The 25268-nt window shown below is 46.3% G+C and overlaps 1 protein-coding gene across 2 annotated transcripts in view; it reads right to left on the bottom strand.

Annotated features, from left to right (window-relative positions):
• Window positions 1-25268, bottom strand: part of CPSF1 (cleavage and polyadenylation specific factor 1) — a 514820-nt gene that overhangs the window by 449598 nt on the left and 39954 nt on the right. For both annotated transcript variants that reach the window (XM_085604356.1, XM_085604357.1), the window contains exons 6-10: window positions 11059-11210; window positions 10152-10298; window positions 4805-4944; window positions 4398-4508; window positions 3326-3419 (exon numbers count right to left, since the gene is read on the bottom strand). In XM_085604356.1, coding sequence (XP_085460482.1) covers window positions 3326-3419; window positions 4398-4508; window positions 4805-4944; window positions 10152-10298; window positions 11059-11210 — 644 coding nt within the window. The remainder of the gene's footprint in view (window positions 1-3325; window positions 3420-4397; window positions 4509-4804; window positions 4945-10151; window positions 10299-11058; window positions 11211-25268) is intronic.

Genomic DNA, 25268 nt, shown 5'->3' with positions numbered 1-25268 from the left:
CATGACAATGTACCCAGTAAACCCTTAGAACAGTTTGCTATACTGAGATCATTGTTGTGAAACACATGGCTCAGGAATACGCACCTGTGGCCTTGGAAGTCTAAAAGCCTTCCTCTACGACTTGTACCACCCACCCCTTTTTTTTTTTTTACAACAGTTTTTATTCATTTTGAAATAAACATATAACACTGCAAATTGCAAAAGTCCGAGCACGACTCACAACAGCGATCATTTGACGATCTCAATTTTGATTACATGTATACACATTGTTTTTATTGATGGTTACACCGCATACTCCATATCTTGTACCATTTCTACAAGCACCCCCATTGATGTGTTCACATATTCCACATTTTGAGTTATTTCTTTAAGCGCCCCCTTGATTTGTGTGTGTGTGTGTGTGTGTGTGTGTGTGTATATATATATAAATATATACACACACACACACATTCCATATATTGTGCTATTTTTGCAAGCACCCTCTTGATTTTTACACATATTCCATATCGTGTGCTATTTCTACAAGCACCCACTTGATTTGTACACCTATTCTGCGCATGAGCACGGTAATCCATACCTTGAGCCCATTCTTTCAGTGACAGACCACTGGTGTTAGGCAATCTCTTTTAGTTACCAGTAAACTCAGCTTGTATCCCTCTTTTGTTGCAACTGTGCTTCTGTTTATTTTCCCAAACACTCTAAGACAGAGGTCTTCAAACTGTGGGGCGCGCCCCCCTGGGAGTCCGTGACTGCATTCCCAGGAGGGCGCAAATGCCTCAGCAAAGAATTGTAAATGAAGATCACCTGGAAGTGCGACCTTCTTTATTTGGCGCATTTCCAGGCCGTTTTCATTTACAAACAGACTTGAAGTGTAAAGTATAGAAACCCCGTGCTATGGGGGCTAGGGGCATTGAGTGTGGTGGCAGGGTCACAGAGGTGGCTAGGAAGAACAAACGATTCTGTAAGGATGTTGTCATTTTATATGCAGTTACAAAGGCAATAAAGTAACCTACACACAATGAAATAAAAAATAAATGTAAGTTAAATATCCTGTTTTTCTGGGCAAATCACTTAATCTCCCGCGCCTACAAACGAACGTGACCTTCTGTAATGTAATTTGTGCTCATGTAAAGTGCTGCAACATCTCGGGTCAAATTTGCGCTACATAAAACTACCACAAAAAAAGTAATCTCATTGTGCCAAATGCGACATCTCAGTTGGTTAATGTGATCACTGTAGATGTGCGTTTGCGTGTGTGTAGGCGAGACCAGACAGGCACAGAATTGTATCCTAGTTGGCGCAGTGTAAAATACTGACTTATGTATTTATAGTGCTACAAGGTCCCAGCCTGTGACAGAAAGCACTGTGAATATGCAAGTCATTATTAATTAGTAATGACAGAGGAGAAACTCAAAAGGAACAAGATCCATGGGTAGTGACAAAGATATGGCTCAGAAAAAGGGGCGCTATGTGGGGGCTCATTTTTTCATTTACAAATGAACAGAGACGACTTCCTCAGAGAGATGCCCCTTAGGAAGGGTGTGGTATAAAGGGGCTTTTATTTCTTTTCTTTTTTTAAAAGGTCCATCACAATCATTAGTGTAATAGGTACTGAGGCAAGGGTGTAAGTGACCCTTGTCCCACAATTAGGTCTTCCTTACTAGGAAAAAGGGGCTGTGGGGGCCCATTGTCCTTGCTTGCATTAGAGCTCTGGTTACCCTTGCTGCTTTTTTTCCTCACACTCGAGGGCAGAAAGTACGATTGGTGCTGCAGGTAGAGTGGCACCAAGGCCCCATGGCAAGAGGAGCCAAGTAAACCCCAATCATGGCAGTTTTACCACCCTCCTTGGCTTGCATTAGGGCCCAATGCACACTTGTAAGTCAGTATTTCAGCCTCGGAGCAATGGCTCAAGGGAGAGGAAAATTGAAGCAGAGGCGACACCTTAGATTAGCCTCAGAGATGGCAGGGAGGGGGTCCTGTTTTTAACAAATGGCAGAGGCGATAGCCCGCTTTGCATGGCAGAAGCTATCAGTAGGTTCAGCAGTCCAGGGGCACACTGCATCACAGTTATCACTTTCACTTTAAAAAGGGGTCAAGAGGACTTATTGTCATATGTAACATTAGGGCACCCTTGCAGAAAAAAAGAGGGCTATCCTGTGGGAGCTTCTGTTTTTACTTTAAAGGGACAGAGAGCCTATTGCAAGGTTGGCATGATGGTTAAGCAAGGTGGGGAAGAGGTGAAGGCAGCAGAGGTGATAGCCTGCTATGCAGGGACAGTTGCATTGGGGCCCAGGAGTGTGAGGGGTTCACAACACCCCAATTATGTGGAGCAGTATTTTTGGGTCAATTAGTGGTTTTGTTCGATGTATTTGCTGTTTGATAAGTCTCACATTCAGTGTGGACTGTGAACTACAGTACCACTGAAATTATCTCATAAGTCTTGCCCCCCTGTGCTCAGCCCGTCGCTACCGCTCCCCCAATCCTTCTCATAACGTTTTGGAGGGGAGCCCGACTTCAAAACAACTTGCTTAGGGGGGCTCAAAGCAAAAATGTTTGAAGACCTCTGCTCTAAGAAGTGCTCAAAAGGCAACTTTATATTGATAAATGGGTCGTTACGGGTTATGTTAGGTTTTGTAGGGTCAACAATTATAAACTGGATGCAAGATATTTAATGACAAATAAATGAATTAACCCCTTCGGTGCCCGCCCCTTTCCCCGCCCTGTGCCGGCCGTTACATTAGCGGGCGGGGTTTGTGACGAGCTGGACTCGTCATGGGCACAGCGCCACCGCGGCCCATGACGAGTCCAGCTCGTCACGGGCACCGAAGAGGTTAAATGGACTGGCAATGCTTAAATGCTATGGACAAATCAAGCTCTTTATTGCTTTGGTAACTTGTACACGCACTGAAAGCACTATGATGATCAAAATAATAATACTGTGTTTAAATATAGTGCTTTATCCTGCAATTCTGCTGTTTCCCATTACTACAAATAACAGATATTACTACAGCCAATTTAATGGCACTAAAGTTACCACTCTCATAGGGAAGAAAGAAAGAATTTGCTTTGCCAGGACTAGAACTTGTGACCTTCAGATCACTGCAGATGTAAGTAATGATCAATAACCAACACAAAACCCTCCCATAAGACATGTTAAGCCCCCAGGTTAAAAGGCACAAAGGTGAACAGATGATTTGAAATTCTTTAACCATCTACAGGGTTGTATACGACTGTTACGAAAATCCTCGAATTTGAATGCTGACAGCTCTACATGGCAGATGATCCTCCAAACCCTATCCTCCTTAGCAAGTCAGTCGGCCCTTACATTTCGCCTCCCTTCAGGGAAATCACCATTTTGTCATAAGAGATGAAGGTCGCTGTGCAGCAGTCGAGAGAAAACCGAACGCCCTCTTGTAGTTCTGTAAAAAGGGAAAGTAACATAGGCAGTTAGGAGTGGAGCGAGAATCCCCATCCCAACATCTCTTGCTTTCAGTAATACACATATGCAATATGGGTTCAACATACCATCCACCAACATAGACTCCTCTACTTCTGCCAAAAGCCCCTCGCCAACGCTGTAAGCAAACGCGGTTCCAAGACACAGTCCTGGTCATTCCCAAAAATTTCAAATCACGAAACACACAACAACGACAGCAGCAAATGATTTCCCCGAAATTGTTACGAAGGACACAATCGCCGAAGACAACAAAGAATCTTAGCAATTACAAACCTTGCTTTTGTTTTTCAAAAACTCGGAGTTTGAGACTGCAAAAACCCTTTGTAGATATGGACCATCAGTTTCCTATACCTGGCCACTAAAATTTTAATTTTAACCTCAAAGGATAGTTAGAGTCAGGAAATTAGAGACTCCCTACATCCTTATATGTTAATAGAAATCACAGCACCCACGAGCAACGTTTACTTTACCAGAGTGTGCATAAACCACCAGAAATGCCTGAATCGACTCAGACAATGAGGATCAACTTGAGTGGGCATGTCCACCCGCAACAGATACATTACATCAGTTGTCGGAGCTCGCTTCATCCAGCAGGAATGCCTCCATCACACCAGAACAGCATGCATCAGCTGCCAGGACGAGTACGTCTCCAAGAATAACAGCTGGACCTCCGGTGACAACCGCATCACCAGTCGGATCTAGTTTAGTTTGTCCATTCAAGTGTTATTCGTCATGTCAAGTTTCACTCATCAATGTTCATGAGCATTTTGAATATGCGTCATACACTACAGCATACATGTAAAACACTGTGTACCCATCACAAAAGCAACATCAGCATTATCAGCTTTTAAGCCAAAAAGAACTATTGCCCTCTCGTAATTTATCGCCACCATTCAAATCCTCCTCCAGTGGCCTTCACAAGCACTCATTGGTTGCTTACTCAGTGGGAATGCTGTTGTCCCAATTGTCATGCTATTAAGAGACACTCCATAGGGTGGGATGCTCTGGTTCAGGTAAAGCAGGGAATTCACAGCAAACACCACAACACCGCCTAAAAAAGATAAGGAGAAAAGTGAGAAATTGTGATCAGCCAACTCTGATCAATTAATGAGATACAGAAGACGGACCGGGAACATAGAAGCAAGTGTTATCCAAGGAAATAAACTGGTAGAGAGATGGAAGGAAGCAGAAGACAGGAGGGACCATGAAGAGGTCTTAGGCCCCTTAATTGATTTGGCAGCTTATCTTGAGGTGAGTAGTCAGACCCTGGATCTTTTGCCTATAAAACACCTTGGAGTTTATCATCTTTATATACCCAGATCTTGTCTCCTACTAAAGGACACTCACCGATGGGCTTCGGCACTGCTAGGACCTGGGTGCAATCGAAAGGCAGATTGCTCAAGGACCAAATGACTGGGTGGACCTTCTGCATGATGTTCAAAGAGATGGCCACAATGCTGCAGGTGTCCTGGCGCACTGCTACCCGCCTGCGAAAAAAGAAACAGAAACTCATGCGTAATGCATTGAAAAGATTCCCAGGCTAACCTACTCATAAGTTGTGAAGCAAACTTTTGATATACTACACACAGGGTATAAACCTTTCAGGAAACCCAGGTATCCCGCTAGATCACGATGAGCCACTGGTATTCCCTCAACACAGATCTGTATTAGTACTTTTCGCTCTGTAATGTGCTTGCAATATAACCTTATTCACTGAAAAAATCCAAGCAGAAAGTAACGTTATACTTAGGTGACTGTCAGTGACAACATTAAAGTTCTGAACTAAAAAAAACACAGCCCTGCCCCAGTTACAGTTAGCTAACTTTCGCCACCGCACTGCACTGCTTACGACCTCACATATTACATCACTCATCACATGTTCCATGTCATCATTTATGAGAGGGTACAGAATACGACCCTGAGGATGGGCTCATCAGGCTTATAATTAATCAATGCAGCCCGGCAAAAATGTTAGGTTCCAGATCCCGTGGGATTGTAGCATTTTTTTGCCAGTTTTCTTTTTTGGGCCTCTGGGGGAGGGGTGGCTAGCCTGCGGGAGCGAGATCGCCCAAGGGAAATAAAGCTCCTGGAATATTTTAAATGGCAATCCCACAAAAGTTTCTTGAGCCTATTGTGGACTCAACCATCCAGATATACAATTATGTTTAACCTTAATTTCTCAAAAACTACTAAATCAATTTACACCAAATTACATAAAGCACAATTTGCAGACCAAGAACTAGCTTCCTGCCAAATTTGGTAAAACCTGTTCAGTAGTTTTAGCTGCAGCCTATCTTTAAGAAGTCTATAGAATACGCATGGGGATTTCAGCTTTTGGGATCCCCCCCTTTCTCGGCCCCTGCTTGAAGGATCACCACAGAAACTTTCCATGCACAAACTAGTCAAAAAGTAGCACCTTTTTGGAATATTCTGTAGAGATTTGTCAGATAGGGCCTGTAGGAAGCTGGCTCTATATATAGTGAGCAAGTGGCTCTGTATATACTGTTCCTTAATAGGTACAGGGTGTACAGAGTCAACAGTCCCCAAGGGTTTGACAGGGGCTAAAGTTAGATATAACCTTACTCTCTAAAGTGGTAGCTTGGTCGAGCAGTAAGGCAGTATCAGAGGACAGTGTAAAGCATTTGTTGTACACACTCAGTCAGCAAATGGTCTCACACACTCAATAACTGAACTCTAGGCCAATGGTTTATATATAAAAAAATATGCTTGTTTTATTTTAGAACCAACACTTGGCATTAAAATATACTTTCTCAGAGTGAGATGCTTTATATAAATACTTTTGCAATATGCAATTGACTTTTGTAAACAGTTACAAGTGGTTGCAATAGGCAACACTATTTTAAACACAACAATGCATTGAGCTCAATGGAAATTTCAAGTTATTTGCAACAGATTACTTTTAGGATTACTTTTGGAATTCCAGGACTGGATCCTAGATTCAGTCCTGGGTCAGTACTTAGAATCAAGTGATGAAAGTCGACTTAATTACTGTGATGATTTTTAAACAATATTTAGCTATTTTAAAAGTTGACACACAAAATATTTCAGAGAAAACAGTCAATGATTCCCTATGGAAGAAAATTCAAGTTGCAGGTACAGTATGTTCTCGTTACTTTTGTAATCCAGTACTGGGTGCCTAGACTCAGTGCTGGGACCTTTATCCAAAACAGGAAAGTAATTACGTTTTCAGATATTATACGATGTTTAAAGAATATTTAAAGATTGCAGAAATTGACACTTAGAAGAAATTTCATAGAAAAACAGTCAATGATTTGCTATAGGAGAAAATTGGGTTACTGGTAAGTATAGTTGTGGGTATTTTTCAGGGTCAGTGCTGGGCACCAAGATCCAGCACTGGGAGCTCACCTAAGAGCAGGTGAGTATTTTCGTTTTCGTTACTCGGCTGATTTTTGGTGAATATTTTAAGATTTGAAAAGTCCACACTTAGAAGAAATTTCAGGAAAATGCCAGTCAATGTTACCCTATGAAGAAAATAGAGTTATCGGTTTAAAGGTAAGTACTCGACTGGCAGAGTTGAGGTTCTGGGCATAAACTCAGGGGTCCCCCAGGGTCAGGTAGGTACAGTTGGTTCACCCTCAGCGATTCTAGGGCGGCCGGGTGCAGAGAGAATTAGGCCCAATGTTATTCTATTAGGGATAGGGGGCCCTTGGTTGGTGGCTGCTGACTAGCAAGCCACGCGGCTGTGGGAGCTGGGCTCCTGGTCACTTACTCAGGGCAAGTGGGGAAGTAGGTAGGTGTAGAGGTTGCACTGCTAGGGCCACTCGGGCGGCTGGGTGCAGGGTGCTTTTGAGCCTTCGGGCGCTCAATTGATTTCAATGGGAAATCTCCGGTTTAGAAAAAGACTGCAAGCTCGGGGACGAGTATTCTTCAGGTGCCACCGCCACTTCGAGAGGTAAGTTGGGTAGTTGAAGGATAGGTAGGCACCCCGGTATTGGGCACAGGGGGCCGCGAGGCGCCGCGTGCAGAGGTGCCTTTTGGTGTCGGGAAATCTTACCCTCTGTTGATCGCGGTAGGGGGGGCACCTTGTTCTGAGGCTGCAGGCTTCTTCAGGAGGGTCGAGGGAGGTCCTTGGGTGCCGGACTCGGGGTCACAGTCGCCGTGGGGTCGTTCTCATGGTCTTTGTTCACTCCTGCACTGGCCAGGCTTGGCTGGTGCAGAGTGTGCTGGGTTCGCGGTTTCGGCCTGCTGCCAGGGATTAGAGGTAGGTTTTGAGTAGAGCCTCTACTCATGGGAGTCCCAGGGGCTTAGAGCCAAAAGGTAGCCAGGTCCTCCAGGGTTTGTGAGGTTGGTGGCCACAAGAGATGCCGGGTTGGAGCAGGAGCAGGTTCGAGGGTCAACAGGCCGGTAGGGCTGGGGCCAAAGCAGTTGGTGTCTTCCTCTTCTTAGCAGCTGCAGGGCTGGTCTTCTTTCTTCTTGCTCTTCTTTGTATTTCGGAATCTGGGGAAGGACGGTTCAGGGTGCCCCTAAATACTAGATTTAGGGGCGTTACAGGTAGGTGAAGGGCAGGGACCAATGGGTCCCTGTCCTGGGGTGGGTACACCCCCTAACCTGCCTCTCTCCTGTGGGAGGGGGCAGTAGCCTAGTCCTGATAGGGTAGGGCTTCCCATCTTCAAGATGGCGAGAGCCCGGAGATGTGCTTCACCTCGCCTCCCCCACCTGAGGAGTGGGGTTGGCAGGCTGGCACATCCTTATTTGGGGTTTCCGGCCAAGCTTCCCGCCAGAGTGGGGGGTTGCAGTGGCCTGGGGAAGCTCACAGAGGCGGCATGCCTTTGAAGCTTCCCCCTGCCCATCCTGGGGGAGGAGATTTAGCACCTCGCCCAGGATGTGCATTGTTGCAGGCCCAGGAGAGCAGGGGCTCTTCTACCCAGGGGGGTCCAGCAACATGTCTGCTGTGTGGCAGCCTAGGCAGCCTCAGAGCAGACGTGGATTGTAGGTTAGGTTTAAGGGGGCATCTCTAAGATGCCCTCTGGGGTGCTTGGTACATTAAATCCCACACTGGCATCAGTGTGGGTTTAATGTGCTGAGAAGATTGATACCAAACTTCTCAGTCTTCAGTGTTGCCATTATGGTGCTGTGGAGCTCGTTTTTGACGAGCTCTCAGCACCATGTACTCTTAAATGGCAGCACTGCACTTACAGGACTCAGGAATGGACCTGGGCACTGTAGGGGCACAGGGCTCCTGCTCCTGTGCCCACACCATTGGCATAAGGCACCCAGCTAGAGGGGTGGCTGATGTATGCCATGGCAGTGTAGGTGATGGGCATGGCACACAGGGATGTGTGTCATGTCGACTTTGTTTTTGTCTTGCACCCAAACACGCAGCCTGCAAAGGCAGTGTGCGTGTGTGTGTGTTAGGGTACATGGCCTCTAAGGGTGGCACAAGGAGTGCTGCAGCCCTTAGAGGCCTTCCCTGGTCACAAGGCCCTGGGTACCTAGGGTACCATTTACCAGGGGATGACATGTGGCCAGGGTTTGCCAATTTGGGTTTTGTTTGTTTTAGGGAAGGAACATAGGCCCTGGGCACCTGATTGGCAGGAGTCCAGGGCACACTCATTCAAAGTACATTCAGCAATTCAGCAAAAAGTGGGGGCATACCATGCAAGAAAGATGGCTCTTTCTCACAGTCTTGCTAGCTCTGGTTGTTGGTTGTGATTTGTCAATGTGGAGGTGCATCAATCAACCTATGTTCGGATGGAGTGACTATGTGGATCGTGTTTTTATCATATATGTATCATGTTGCAAAGTGGAAACTGAGCCCTTATTCCTGTTATTTTGCATTCTTAATCCCCCTTTTTTTAATCATCCTCATTTTTATGATTGGTTTGTATTGAATTACTGAATTGGAAAATAAAATAAAAATAAAATTATTAAGCTAGACATTCACAGGAAACAAACCCCCTTAATGCAGCTTTGTTGAGTTGGTATGCATTCATAGGACACAAGGCCTTGTTGCAAGGCCGGCTGGCCATTAATGGACCACAAACAGACACAGATCTGTAGTTCAGCAATTTAGTTATTGATGGGCCAAGAAACCCTTAATTAAAGATCTGTCATACAGCCACGAATTCAGGGGCCACAAAGTCAGTAAGCAGAGATTTGTTGTACAGACCACTATGCAAGTCAGTAAGGGTCTGATATACAGCCAGACATACATAGGCCATGAAACCAGTCAAAGATTTGCTGCACAGCCAAGTATTCATGGGCCAAGAAGTTGGCCAATAGATTTTTTGCACAGCCAGGTGCTCATGGGTCACAAAGTCAATTAATAAAGATTCTTTGTATAGCAAACATACAGTGATCACACAATTAGTGAACACTTTGTTGTAGGTCTAAGCTAAGGGGGCACGATATCTACCCGACCTAACTATGCACACTCAAAGGCATCGCATGTGACCCAAAGGGGTTGCTGCCGTTGGCTACGCATGGATAAACAGCTCACTTTTGTCAGCTGCATCACAGTACTGGAGAGTTGTAGGTCCATCATGGAGTGACCTTGCTATTTTTACACATGAGAAACTGAACAAAAACACTTGCATAAAGCAGAGGCCACAATTAGGACAGGGTTGGATTTAAGGTGCACAAATGTCGATGTCTGGTGGGTTCAGAGAGAATGAGTAGTGTGGGCTCGATGGAATGTATTCAAGGTACATACCCAGGCCAGGTCTGGTTGGGTTCGAAGAGGATGAGCAGGGTAGGCTCGTAATAGCCGTACAGGAACTTCATGTCAATGATGTTGAGCAGCTTCTCATCCAGTTCTCGCACATCAATAATATAGCTGGGAAGAAAGCTTGATTTCTGGCTGTGAAGATGAAAATTCAATATATTAAATAAGACACTCGAGGAACAAAGATCTTGCTAAGTACGTGCTGTGGGCTGGTTCCTTTATTAAACAGGGAAAGCGTGAATGGAAACTACGGAATCTTTCTCTAAAAATATTTTGTGGGTGACTACAGAACTATGCAGTGTGGCATCTTGTGAGTCCTGCTAAAATTACTATGCAGATAACTGCTGCTCTAAGGTGAGGGAGCAACTCTAGGGCTATGTTGAGTTCATATGGGAATCATTTGCATATTCTAGCGCCTTGTACATAATCCCTAGTCTTCTCTCTCGACCCTTTCCAAGCTGCAGCTCTACTCTCTGATGACAGCAGCATAAACTGACAGTAGACAACTGACTTAGAGCAGGGTACCTTAAAAAATGTTCTCTACACAGGGCACAACGAGGCTCTCTCTGCCCATGAACTGGTGCTCAGACCAGTACAGCAACACACGATTGGCTTAAACACAGCAGGAGAAGCAGAAAAGGGCTTTTCGATCCAAGAGTAAGAAAAAGCAGGGTGAGACAAGAAGAAAAGGATCTGAGGCAGAACTCAGTGTAACTGACTTCCGAGGTCAGGTAGTTTCACTGAATACATCAGTCTGCCAGGGGAGTGTTGCCGCATACGTATGCAAAGGCCAGGCGCCTGCTTTTAATACCGCTAGAGCTTAGATTCAGATCATAGTCAATGAGGCCAAGTGACAACATCAGTGGGGATAACACAAAGCAGGATACTGTCATACTTTTCTCCCATGACTCCCTCGTGTTCATCTGACACAGTCTCTCTACGGAAAGGCAGGACTACCAGTCTAGTGCCATAGATCAGCATGACAGCACAGCGTCCATCGGGGTCCACACGTACTTTGGGAATGTGGACATTCTGCACAAAGCCATCCTAAAAGGAAAGCAAGGTTAAAGATGAATGCAAGTTTAAAACCTCAATTACTCTACCCCTCCCTCATCCCAACAGATGAGACGATATCAACAAATCAAACACTTTCACTTCAGAACAAACTGTGGCCCCAGTCAGACACAGGGCTCCTCCTTGCACAAAGAAGGTCCCAAAGCCTACCCACCCTCTACGTTAGAGAATTTTGTGGTTAGGTCATCCTTCTACACAATCATATTGGCCACCGGAGAGAAATCTGCTGAGAAAAGTCAAGCACTCCATGGACAGGAGGTTCTCAATGCTGAGCAGGTAACAACAGCATACCTAAACACAAGCTATAACAGCCTCCTACTACTGTACATGCTGTGCAAAGTCAGAGCCCATGACAAGGGTGGGGGACAGGAATCAATCCGAGTCACAGAGTGGAGAAGTGTAAGCACAATGAGAAGAGTCAGGATCAGGAAAAGTAGAACAGCTTACTGGGTGCCAGGAAAGGAGGGTCAAATACAAACACCCCGGTCTTGGAATTCATGAGAACTTGTTGGGATGGCAAGGGCATAATCAGCGCAAGAAGGAAATAAGCCCTGTTGAGGGGTGGCATATTTGAATACTTATGATGAGGAAGTACTCTTAGAAGCACGGGTACCTGCGAGGCATATGTGAGCATAACCATCTATGTTGAGATAAAGCACTGGAGAAGTGGATAATACGTGTGTGGATTATCGATACATCAGCAATAGGAGGAGGACACAGATCACTGGGGCACAAGAATAAAGGCACTCTGAGCTCAGCACTCAGAACGATCAAAGAGTTAAAACAATAAAGGTCACTCATATCGAGAATGTGAAAGTGTCTGAAAACACAAAGCAGTTTTGGACCAAGTCAGAAATGGACCGGGGGACATGAAGGATTATCACCCAATAGAATCCTCCATGGAATGCTATGACCATAACAACAAATAAAAAATGCTGACAGTACAGAAATTAAGTCCGATTTGCCTGCAGTCTTTGTTGTATTTCACAAACCAAGTTTTATTTGAATGCAAAGCATTAAACGCTTATAAAATACAGCATTTAAAAAGAGCCAATGAATGTATCGAAAGAGATAATACAATTATAGAACGAAAATTGAGAGACAGACCAGAAAACAAATCTAACATACAAAAATACACTGCATTGCTAAAAATAATGCGAACACTGGGTATTTTAGCGCAAGTCCATATACAACAACAGTAGACAAAATTCTGCCAGTGATGTAAACTTGCCATCCGTAAATGTTTTCGCTGGGTCTCCCAGCGTTTCAAAATGCCCTTTTTGGGTCTCGCCTACTAGACAGCACATGCGCGGTCTGTTGCAAGACATTTTATTAGTTTTTAGTGGGCTTAGAACCCACCCACTGCTTATAAATGGTTGGCTCCATTGTCCCGCTCACTTTCTTGCTTCTCATTTGTTAGTGTGGGTGGGCTTTCCTTCCACTTCTTGTGTTTGTCCCTCCCCTGAAGCATGGATGCATTACTGTGTCCTTACACTTCTCGCTTTTTCAGGCACTACTCTTTTTTCTTTTTGTTAATGTCTTCGAGAGTTCACGTTTTACAGTTGTCTACTTCGTATACTCTCCCTTCACGCTGTCCTCGCCCTTGTGTGATTCTCTTGTGTTGCTTTCTTGCTATTGTGCTTCTTCCCCCACCTCCATGTTGTGTTCTCTGTTGTTTACCTCAAACATTCCTTTTGCCTTTTCTTCCCTCCTCGCTCCTTTTGTGTTGCTTTACCCTTTCCGCACCCCCTTCCGCCTGTCTTCTATTATGCTTCCCCCCCACCCAGCTTCTACCCCACCCACTTTTTATGACGCTTCTCCCTTCGCTCACCCATCTGGTGCTTCTCCCCTTTCCTGTGCACGGTCACTTGCCTACTCCTTTTCATTAAAAAAAAAAAAGCTTGCCCATTTGTTCTTTTTCCTTTTAAGTGACAGCTGTCTTCATTAAATATTACACTTCACCATGTTGTTTGAAGTGTTTCCTCTTTACCTAAAGTGTTACACTACAAAAAATAGCTTCCTATATGCTTTTGCACCTGCGCTCTCGTCCTGTCCTTGGTGTCACGTTTCATCCTACCTGCTTGCCCTCTATCATACTTTTCTCACCACACACTTTACATTTTTCAAAAACCTAACCCCAGCTTTGGAATTTTTTTGGGGGAAAAAATATAAATATTTAGGAATGTTTGGAGGTCGATTGCCATATTTGTTGGAGCCATTTGTCACACTTTTCAACACTGACATGAACTGCTGTGACGGCTGTTATTACCAATGTATAGAGTTTCTGACACTTCTCTATTTGGTGGACGGGATGTCCGGCAGTGTGACGGAGTGAAGTACTCCTTCGCCCTGACAGACATTTAACTATCCAACAAACTCTAAATCAGGGCTCTAGTCTCCAACATATGCCAGCTTAACAATTTTGAAGACTTAGGTCTTCTCTCATACTGCAATGTCACAAAAATGTTTAACAGACGTGTTTTATAGCGCTAATAAATGCCGTCTGCAGTTAAGATACCTTGATTATCCGCTCTTGTATGGAGAGCTAGTAACCATGCCCCATGAACAACTAAGGTCCTACAAATCAAGCAACTCAGTTACCAAGCAATTAACTAGTCACTTAACTGAGAGCCATCTCTCTTGAATGCACTGAAGGACTTCCTCTGTGAGCTTATTAGGTGGCTCATATATTTGACAATCTTCCCAGTCATAGGAAATATTACTTAGAAGTCACCAGCCTACTTGTTAACCCCACAAGCTCTTGCAGGGGGCTTCAGATATATGGGAGGCTGCAGAGGAGTCCTCAAAGTCAGTAAGGCTACAAACATTCTAAATAACTCTTTGAGTGCCATCTCTTTGCTTTTGCTCCTGCCTTTTTATTCTTCTAGTTTTCCCTTCATTTTTATTGCTTTCCCCCTTGTCCCCCCTCTGTTTTTAGGTCTCGTCAGGCGTTAGCAGTGCGCATGCGCTGCCCTCGCCAGCGAGGGCTTCTTGGAATAAGATTCCAGAAGCTCGCTTTTTGCTTTGCCCGTGTTTTTCATTGGTGCGCGTCATTTTGCATCACCAATTATGCAAAACCGGGTGTTATGATTGTTCAGGAGGCTTTTTAGTCCCTCCTGGTTACCACCCTGTCTGCTTTTGGCCCGCCCACCGGGATTGCATCTTTTCTGGCGGCGGGAGACAGGGTCTCTTAATTAGCCGCTAAGCACTTTTTTTTGGTATAGCTTTTCGCCGTCTCTTGCTGCTTGTCAGGCTTTGTTTCAACATCCCCCCCTACACAAACGCCCGCAAGTCAGGCTCCTACATAAACACAATGTCGGCAACCGTGCTTATTTAATTGTTTTGCTGTGCGGGCCCCTTTCACATTTGCATTTGTTTATTTAATTATTTTGGCGCGCGGTCCACTAACATTAGCGGCCACGCTAGTTTTACTGCATGTCACATCTCTTATCGGCTAACAGGCAGCTCCGTCACAACCTCAGCCGCTTGATGTAAGAAAGTGGCACTGTATATACTGTTCCCAAATAGGTACAGTCTGCACTAAGTCCACAGGCCCCATAGGTTTGGCAGAGGCTAAAGTTAGATATAACCTTACTCTCTAAAGCGGTAGCTTGGTCGAGCAGTAAGGCAGTATCAGAGGACAGTGTAACGCATTTGTTGTACACACTCAGTCAGAAAATGGTCTCACACACTCAAGAACTGAACTTTAGGCCAATGGGTTTTGTATAAAAATATATGGTGTTTTTATTTTAGAACTAACAATGGGTATCAAAATATACTTTTAGATAAATACATTTCAATAGGCAATTGACTTTTGAATATAACTGTTACAGTGTTTGAGCTCAATGGGAATTTCTAGTTAAATGGAATTAGTTACTTTAAGGATTACTTTTCTAACCACAGGACTGGATCCTAGATTCAGTCCTGGAACATCTCCTGTAAACAATTGAGTAAAAGCGTTTTGGTTACAGTTGTGATTTTTAAGCAATATTTTTGAAAGTTGCGACTTTTTCATATAGCATCACCAATGTTATCCTATGGGATGAAATTCACTTAGCAGGTAAGTGGGGTTATTGTTACTTTTTCTAACTCAGTGTTGGATCATGGATCCAGCACTGGGGCATCTCCTGTAAACAGTTGAAATAATGAGTTTGTCATACAGGCGATTTTTTGTAACAAATGTGTATGTTTGCAAAATCGACAGTTAGAAACTTTTTCAGCAAAAAAACAGGCAATGTTATCCTATGGAAGGAAATTCAAATTACAGGTAAAGTAGGTTCTCGTAACTTTTGTAATCCAGTGCTGGGCTCCTAGGTTCAGCACTGGGACATCTATCTAAAACAGGTAAGCAATTACGTTTTCACAGTTGGTGCGATTTTTAAAGAATATTTGTAGTTTGCAAAAATCGACACTTAGAAGAAATTTCGCAGAAAAATAGTCAATGGTTTCCTATGGAAGAAAATTGAGTTAGCGGTAAGTATGGTTGCAATTACTTTTCAGGGTCAGTGCTGGGCACCAAGATCCAGCACTGGGATCTCTCCGGATAGCAGGTGAGTATTTTCGTTTCTCGGTTGATTTTAGGTGAATATTTTAAAGCTTAGAAACTCCACACTTAGAAGAATTTCCAAGTGAAACCAGTCAATGTTACCCTATGGAAGAAAAGAGAGTTATCGGCTTTTGGGTAAGGACTCGACTGGCAGAGTTAAGGTTCTGGGCATAGACTCAGGGGTCTCCCAGGGTCAGGTAAGTACAGTTGTTACACCCTCAGTGGCACAGGGGCAGCCGGGTGCAGAGTGAGTTAGGCCCAATGTTATCCTATGGGAGACAGGGGGCCCTTGGTTGGTGGCTGCTGGCTAGCAGGCCAAGCGGCTGTGGGAGCTGGGCTCCCGGTCACTTGCTCAGGGCAAATGGGGAAGTAGGTTAGAGTAGAAGTTGCACTGCCAGGGCCACTCGGGCGGCTGGGTACAGGGTGCTTTTGAGCCTTCGGGCGCTCAATGGATTGCAATGGAGAAGCTCAAGAACAAACAAAGGCTGCAATCTTGGGGACAAAGACTCTTCAGGTGCGACCACCAGTTCGAGAGGTAAGTTGGGTAGTTGGAGGATAGGTAGGCATCCAGGAGTTGGGCACAGGGGGCCGCCGGGTGCAGGGGTGCCTTTTGACGTCGGGAAATCTTACCCTCTGCTGGTCGCGGTTGGAGGGGTCCCTGGTTCTGAGGCTGCAGGCGTCGTCAGGAGCGTCGAGGTGGGTCCATGGGTGCTGGATTCGGGGTCACAGTCGCCGGGAGGACATCCTCGTGGTCTTTGTCCACTCTGGCACCGGCCAGGCTTGGCGGGTGCAGAGTGTGCAGGGTTCGCGCTTCCTGGCTGATGCCAGGGGTCAGTTACTTGCTTTGAGCAGTACCCCTGCTCGTGGGAGTCCCAGTTGCTCAGAGTCACAAGGTAGCCAGGTCCTCCAGGGTTTGTGAGGTTGCTGACCACTGGAGATGCCGGGGTTTCGCAGGAGCAGGTTCGAGGGTCGACAGGCCGGTAGGGCTGGGGCCAATGCTCCTTAGCAGCTGCATGGCAGGTCTTCTTGTTTCTTGATCTTCTTGCTGGTTTCGGATTGGGATCTCAGGAAGGAAGGTTCAGGGTGCCCCTAAATACTAAGTTTAGGGGCGTTACAGGTAGGTAAAGGGCAGGGACCACTGGGTCCAGCAACATGTCTGCTGTGTGGCAGCCTAGGCAGCCCCACATGACAAGAGGTGGATTGTAGGTTAGGCTCAGGGGGCATCTCCAAGATGCCCTCTGTCGTGCATTATACATTAGATCCCACACTGGCGGGCTTAATGTGCTGAGAAGTTTGATACCAAACTTCTCAGTCTTCAGTGGAGCAATCATGGTGCTGTGGAGTTTGTGTTGACGATCTCCCAGCACCATATATTCTTAAATGGAAGCACTGCACTTACAGTGCCCAGGAATGGACCTGGGTACTGTAGGGGCACAGGGCTCATGCACCTGTACCCACACCACTGGCATAGGGCACCCAGCTAGAGGGGTGGCTGATGTATGCCAGGGCAGTGTGTGTAGTGGGCACGGGACACAGGGATGTGGGCCATGCCGACTCTCTGTTTTGTTCTGTACCCAGACACTCAGCCTGCAAGGGCAGTGTGTGTGTGTGTGTGTGTCAGGGTACAGGGCCTCTAAGGGTGGCACATTAGGTGCTGCAGCCCTTAGGGGCCTTCCCTGGTCACAAGGCCCTGGGTACCTAGTGTACCATTTACCAGGAGCTGACATGTAGCCAGAGATGTCAATTGGGTTTAGGTTTCAGCACAGTTTTAGGGAAGGAACATAGGCCCTGGGTACCTGATTGGCAGGAGCCCAGGGCACACTCACTCAAATTACATTCAGCACTTCAGCAAAAAGTGGGGGCACACCATGCAAGAAAGATGGCACTTTCTCACACTTGAATAATCTGAAAACAGTACATTGTACAGAAATGCTTTAAAGGTTGAAAGTTAAAGTAGATTGTTGGTCCTTCGTTCGCTGGTTAGAGCTGGGTGTTCTCCTCCCACCCCCTCTCCTCCTGAATATGGATACGGCTGGCCTGCGGCGGCCAGTGTTTGCAGGAACATCACACCCGGCTGCTTCTCTCTCTCTGTCCAGGAGGCTAGATTTTTGTGCACGTACTTTCAGCCAGAGTTTTTCTTCCCTCGACCGTGTTGTTTTTAGCGTCCGCGCAGTATTGTGCACAACAGAAAACTGCCCAGAAACCCCCAAATGTCCCAGGGAATGTATGTCACCAGAGCACTCCTCGAACTAGGTTGGGTTTTACTGGACGACTCGGCGTCTTGTAGGTGGGGGTCGTGGGGGGGGGGGGGGGGGGAGGAAGAGAGGAGGTGTGAAATGCGGGCTCTAACCGCGGATTGAAACAACGCAGTTGTTTGGTAACATGCACATTGTCCAGTTTACATACTTGAATGGATTTGTTGAGCAGCAGTGCAGAGTGGGGCGTTTTAGTTGCTTGCGCAAGAAGTGATGCCAATAGGAGCGAACACCGATGTTCAACTCGAGTTTCTTGGGTACATTCTGGGCTGCTCCTGGTTGTACCACATCACACAGCATCCCGGAGCTTGTAATCTTATTTTTTTTTTGTTGAAGGGCAAACAAATCGCAAGTAATGTGACCCATGTCCCATAAACCCAGGACTTACTGCTGACTCCTGCTCATTACTTATACGAAATGGGCCCAGTAGAAGGCCCGTGGCGCTATTGTGCAAGCAACATGCATAGCTAGCAGTTCACCTGGCATGCTTTCACACTTTTAATATCAACCAAAACACTTGTGTGCTATGTTTTACACCTTAGTTACCCTGGCTAAAGTAATCTCATTTGTGTAATATATAGTGTGGTTACATTATCACTCAAACATTTAGGTCCAAACCTTCTTTTTGTAGTGTGACAGGTGATTTACAGAAAACAATGACATCAGATTGCCTGACGAGCATTGTTGTTTTTGTGTTTCTTTTTGTCTTGATTAGCAATAGGTATGATTTTGTATAGTAAGTGCCACAAGATCACACATACATGCACACTTTGACACCCATACTCCTAGACCTACGGGTCATCTTACTTACACCTGACTACACAGCCCAAGAGACATACAGCCACATATTAATGCAGGCCAAAAGCCACACTGGTACATATCCACACATGTAAGCAAATGTGTGAGTAACCTTGCGCTCAGTTCAACACCCCCATGCCTGCAGAAGTCATATAAACATACACACCGTAAGCAGATAGCTGCAGAGAATACAGACAATACACAAGCAGGCACACTTGAGCAGTGGGTTGGGCGGGCAGGCAGGCAGGAGGGTAGACATACCAACTGACTGAAGGACAGCCAAACATATGTATACCAAATGGGTTGGATAGTGTAGATTTAGTCATTAGCAGATGCATACTTCGTACTTAGGTGATGTAGGGTACATGGCCACTAAATCTTTATTGGCACTGCTGATGAAATTTGGAGAAAGTGAAATGTCCGTGTCCGTTCAGTCACAGGCATCTCCTTGGCGAAGTCCCCTTGTGCTGAGCAAGGGAATACTTCGGTCTCCATGATCATACAATTCTTGATGTCTTTAGAGCAATCTCTTCTTCATAAAAATACAGTGTATTTTGCATAACCATTCTGTTTGGTATAGCTTTTCGCCGTCCCTCGCTACTCGTCAGGCTTTGTTTCAACGTCCCCCCCCTACACAAACGCCCGCAAGTCATGCTCCTACATTAACGCAATGTCGGCGACCGTGCTCCGCCCTAATGGACGAGCCGCCCTTGGTCCAACTATCAGTCCTAACCTCAGTTACACCTGCTAGTCAGTAAATTTAATTTCATTGAATCTTTATTTGATGAAAAACAAATTCAACATAACTGCAGTGCTGTACAAAATCAGCAACTTAAAAACAATAGCTATAGCAGCATTAATATTTTAAAAATAAGATTATGTGCATGTCGTACAAATAGCAGAGCAGCAAGGCCTCATCATCAACAATCCAATGCTTATAAACCACATTTTTAAAAACAAAATAACTATAAAGAATCCATCAATAATGCGACTTGCGTAATCAATTCTAAAATTTACAAATCCAAGTGCTTGCTATCTGGCAGGTGGCATTGCATCAAGCCTATCGCTCAGAAGTCATGCAATAACTAAAACCAACAATAAGATTAGGATGGTGGCGGGGTCAATCTGTGGAGCCAGGTGATAAATGAAAACAAATCTGCACATGAATACGTGTGTAGACTAACAAACAGTGTTGCAGCTGTGTACGCATCGAAAGGTTTTCAAAATCTCGGTAGGGCCGTAGGGCGATACAAAATGGTCTCATTATATTAGTGGTATATGCCACGGTTAGAGAGAGTGGTTGGATGACCATAGCGTACCATGAGGGCTAAAGACATAGCTGCAGCTTGAAGGTCACCCCTCTATTGATTTCCTACACCTTCCTGCAGCTTTAAAACAAGCATTTACAATGCAATAGGTCTCGCAATGACATTATTTTGAGCTATTGGCATTGTAAATGGCAATGTCTTTAAAAAAATTAAAAGGCATGGTTATTTACAATACCAAAAGCAACACCTATTGCATTGCAAAGCGCGGTGTCCGTAAAGACAGCGCTGAGCTTATTAAAGTAAACAAAAATAAAAAAGGCATCGCCATTTACAATGTCAATAGCTCAAACTCGCGTAAATGGGAGACCCATTGCATTGCAAATGCTTGTTTTTAATGCCTTCTAACTTCTCCTTCGTTTTCATTGCTTTCTCCTGGTTTCTTCCCTCATTGTCGCTCCTGCCTGCCAACTTATTCCTGCCTAGCCCAGTCCACCACCTCTCAACACCCCTCCGTCCTCCCAGAACCTACATGATAGGGCCGCAGAGCGCCCCCAGTCAGCAGGCCCCAAGCCCAGCTCTCCGTGTGCTTCTGTATCGCTCTTACAACTGTTTTTTCCTTGCTTTTTGAGTGCCTTCTTTGCTTTTCCCTCTTTTTCATTGCTTCCTCCTTACTTTACCAGTTTTCGAGTGCCTCCTCCTTGCTTCTCCCTTGTTTTCCCTGCTTTCTCTTCCATTTCTTGAGTGCCTTCTGCTTGCTTTTTCCTCTTTTTCACTGCTTTTTACTTGTTTTTTCCACCTCACTGACGCTGCTGTCTGCCACCTTTTTCCCCGACATTGCATATCCCGCCCACCACCTCCCAGATCCTGCTTAATGGAGGCCACAGCAAGACCCAATCGAGAAGGCCCCAGGCCCAGCTATCCCCATGCTGCCGCATCGCTCTTACCCCGGTCTTCCCCTTGTTTTCCCCTCGTTTTCACTGCTTTCTCCTTGTTTCTTCCCTCACTACCGCTCCTGCCCGCCGCCTTTTTCTTGCCTAGCCCCACCATTGCCTCGCAGCAGCCCACCCTCATCCCAGGACCTACTTAAATGGAGTCCACAGTGCGACCCCATTGAGAAGTCCACAGCCTCAGCTCTATCCGTGCTGCTTCATCTCTCTTGCTGCCATCTTTTCCATTGCTTTTTCCCCACTTTTTGAGTGCCATGTCCTTGCTTTTGCTTAATTTTCACTGCTCTCTCCTTGCTTTTTCCCCATTTTGAGTGTTTTCTCCTTGCTTTCCCTTCGTTTTCAATGCTTTCTCCTTGTTTTCTTCACTTGGGCCAGACTAATGCCGGCTTCATCCACAAGAGATCTATTACACGCTGACTTCCGATTGCTTCATAACAACCGACTCCAGCAGCTTTCCCTCACCACGGATCCTTGCAGGAACCACTGGACCCGCTCTGGACCATCTTCCAGAGACGACTTTCCTCGAATACTTCTGAGCCTTACAGACCAACAGATGCATCCTTAACCTAATTCATACAGGGACCCTGCACATCGATATTTAAGATTCCTGTCACATACTACGCTACTGTTATAAAAATAAGAGTAACCTAATCCTGATGAAGGCCTGAACACTCCAACAGGCCGAAATGCCGTCGACTCTAATAGCGAAAACCTCGGCGCTAGCTCCTCGAGGATATCCACCTAGACTTTACCTATATATACAATTATTCATTGTTGGAGTATCTCAACTATGTAAATTTCACCACCAATTTTCTTTTTGCTGCGCCCTTTCACGTCGCTGCACATACTTCCTCACGGGTCACATGCGCCGTCACCATTTCACGAGCACTTGTGCACAGTATCCCACAGGTTACATGCCATTTAATGTTACGCAATGCTGTTCTTCTACATGTCAGAATATATGAAGTTATTTATAACAAATATATATGGTTACAGAAACTCAATTTTATGTTGTCAAATTCCACTTTTGTCTCCCTGTTTTCTCCTTCTGCTCCCAGCAACTAATTGTGCTGCTTTAAATCGCCCAGAGTCTCCCAGCGCCCAACCCTCCTTCCAAGACCTACCTGTGAGAAAGTGCCATCTTTCTTCCATGGTATGCTCCCACTTTTTGCTGAATGTACTTTGAGTGTGCCCTGGACTCCTACCAATCAGGTGCCCAGGGCCTATGTTCCTTCCCTAAAACCTAAAACCCAAATTGGCAAACCCTGGCCACATGTCAGCCCCTGGTAAATGGTACCCTAGGTACCCAGGGCCTTGTGACCAGGGAAGGCCTCTAAGGGCTGCAGCCCTTATTCTGCCATACTTAGAGGCCCTGTACCCTAACACAAACACACTGCCCTTGCAGGCTGAGTATCTGGGCACAGGACAAAACAGAAAGTCGACATGGCACACATCCCTGTGTGCCATGCCCACAACCTACACTGCCCTGGCATACATCAGCCACCCCTCTAGCTGGGTGCCCTATGCCAGTGGTGTGGGCACAGGAGCATGAGCCCTGTGCCCCTACAGTACCCAGGTCCATTCCTGGGCACTGTAAGTGCAGTGCTGCCATTTAAGAGTATATGGTGCTGGGAGCTCGTCAAACACGAACTCCACAGCACCATGATGGCTCCACTGAAGACTGAGAAGTTTGGTATCAAACTTCTCAGCACATTAAACCCGCACTGATGCCAGTGCAGGATTTAATGTACAATGCACGACAGAGGGCATCTTAGAGATGCCCCCTGAACCTAACCTACAATCCACATCTGGTCTGAGGGGCTGGCTAGGCTGCCAGACAGCAGACATGTTGCTGGACTCCTGGGTAGAGAGCCATCCGCTCTCTTGGGCCTGCAAAAATGCACATCCTGGGCGAGGTGCTAGGTCTCCTTCCCCAGGATGGGTAGGGGAAGCTTCAAAGGCATGCTGCCTTTGAGAGCTTCTCCAGGCCACTTGCTGTACTCAGCAACTGGCCCCCACAGGTTCTAAACCCCCACTCTGGCGGGGAGACTGGCCGGAAACCGCAAGGAAGGACAGGGGGTGTGCCAGCCTCTGCCAACCCCACTCCTCAGGTGGGGGGAGGCGAGGTGAAACACATACCTGGGCTCTCGCCATCTTGAAGATGGGGAGCCCTGCCGGATCAGGACTAGGCCACTGCCCCCTCCCACAGGAGAGTGGCAGGATAGGGGGTGTACCCACCCCAGGACAGGGACCCAGTGGTCCCAGCCATTTACCTACCTGTAATGCCCCTAAATTTAATATTTAGGGGCACCCTGAACCTTCCTTAGATTCCAGATTCTAAAACAGCAAAGAAGATCAAGAAGACCTACTGTGCAGCTCCTAAAAAGAGGAAGACACCAACTGCTCTGGCCCCAGCCCTACCGGCCTGTCGACCCTCGAACCTGCTCCTGCTAAATCCCGGCACCTCCTGTGGCCAGCAACCTCACAAACCCCGGAGGACCTGGCTACCTTGTGACTCTGAGCACCTGGGACTCCCACGAGCAGTGGCTCTACTCAAAGCAAGTATCTAACCCCTGGCATCAGCCAGGAACCGCGAACCCTGCACACTCTGCACCCGCCAAGCCTGGCCTGTGCTGGAGTGGACAAAGACCCCGAGGACGTCCCCCCGGCGACTGTGACCCCAAATCCGGCACCCAAGGACCCACCTCAGCGCTCCAGACGACGGCTGCAGCCTCAGAACCAGGTACCCCCCCAACCGCGATCAACAGAGGGTAAGATTTCCCGACACCAAAAGGCATCCCTGCACCCGGCGCCCTGCGGTCCCCTGTGCCCGACTCCTGGGTACCTACCTATCCTCCAACTACCCAACTTAACTCTCGAAGTGGTGGTGGCACCTGAAGAATCTTCGTCCCCAAGCTTGCAGCCTTTGTTCGTTCTTGAGCTTCTCCATTGCAATCCATTGAGCGCCCGACGGCTCAAAAGCACCCTGCCCCCAGACGCCCGAGTGGCCCTGGCAGTGCAACTTCTACTCCTACCTACTTACCCATTTGCCCTGAGCAAGTGACCAGGATCCCAGCTCCCACAACCACGTGGCCTGCTAGTCAGCAGCCACCAACCAAGGGCCCCCTGCCTCCCATAGGATAACATTGGGCCTAACTCACTCTGCACCCGGCTGCCCCTGTGCCACTGAGGGTGTAACAACTGTACCTACCTGACCCTGGGAGACCCCCGAGTCTATGCCCAGAACCTTAGCTCTGCCAGTTGAGTACTTACCCAAAAGCCTATAACTCACTTTTCTTCCATAGGGTAACATTGACTGGTTTCTCTTGAAATTTCTTTTAAGTGTGGAGTTTTTAAACTTTAAAATATTCACCTAAAATCAACCGAGTAACGAAAACTGAAATACTCACCTGCTATTAAGTGAGATCCCAGTGCTGGATCTTGGTACCCAGCACTGACCCTGAAAAGTACATACGATCGTACTTACCACTAACTCAATTTTCTCCCATAGGAAACCATTGACTGTTTTTCTGTGAAATTTCTTCTAAGTGTCGATTTTTACATACTACAAATATTCTTTAAAAATCGTACCAACTGTGAAAACGTAATTACGTACCTGTTTTAGATAGATGTCCCAGTACTGAGCCTAGGAGCCCAGCGCTGGATTACAAAAGTAACGGGAACATACTTTACCCGTAACTTGAATTTTCTTCCATAGGAAACCACTTACTGTTTTTCTGTGAACTTTATGTCGATTTTGCAAACTTATGCATATTCGTTAAAAATCGCCTGTATAACTTAAACGTAGTTTCTCAACTGCTTACAGGTGCTACACTTGTGCTGGATCCAGGATCCAACACTGACCTAGAAAAAGTAACCATAACCCTACTTACCTGCTAAGTGAATTTCCTCCCATAGGATAACATTGGTAATTTGATTAGAAAATGTTTCTAAGTGTCAACTTTTAAAATGGCAAAATATTGCTTAAAAATCACAAGAGTAACTGTTAGAAATGGCGATTCCTGGTTGGCTAGGGCTTGCGCCAAGGCCAGGCAGAAACCACCACTCTAGTCAGGGCTGGGGAGTTACACGCCAAAGATAACCCCTGCTCACCCCCTTGGTAGCTTGGCACGAGCAGTCAGGCTTATCCTGGAGGCAATGTGTAAAGCGTTTGTGCGCGCACCCAGCAACAACACCCAAGGCCCACCACAAAAGAA

The sequence above is a fragment of the Triturus cristatus genome, chromosome 5_1 (genome assembly GCF_964204655.1).
Source record: "Triturus cristatus chromosome 5_1, aTriCri1.1, whole genome shotgun sequence".
NCBI classification, from domain to species: Eukaryota; Metazoa; Chordata; class Amphibia; order Caudata; family Salamandridae; genus Triturus; species Triturus cristatus.
Note: the sequence above shows the minus strand (reverse complement) of the source record. Positions and strands in the feature narration are given on the sequence as shown.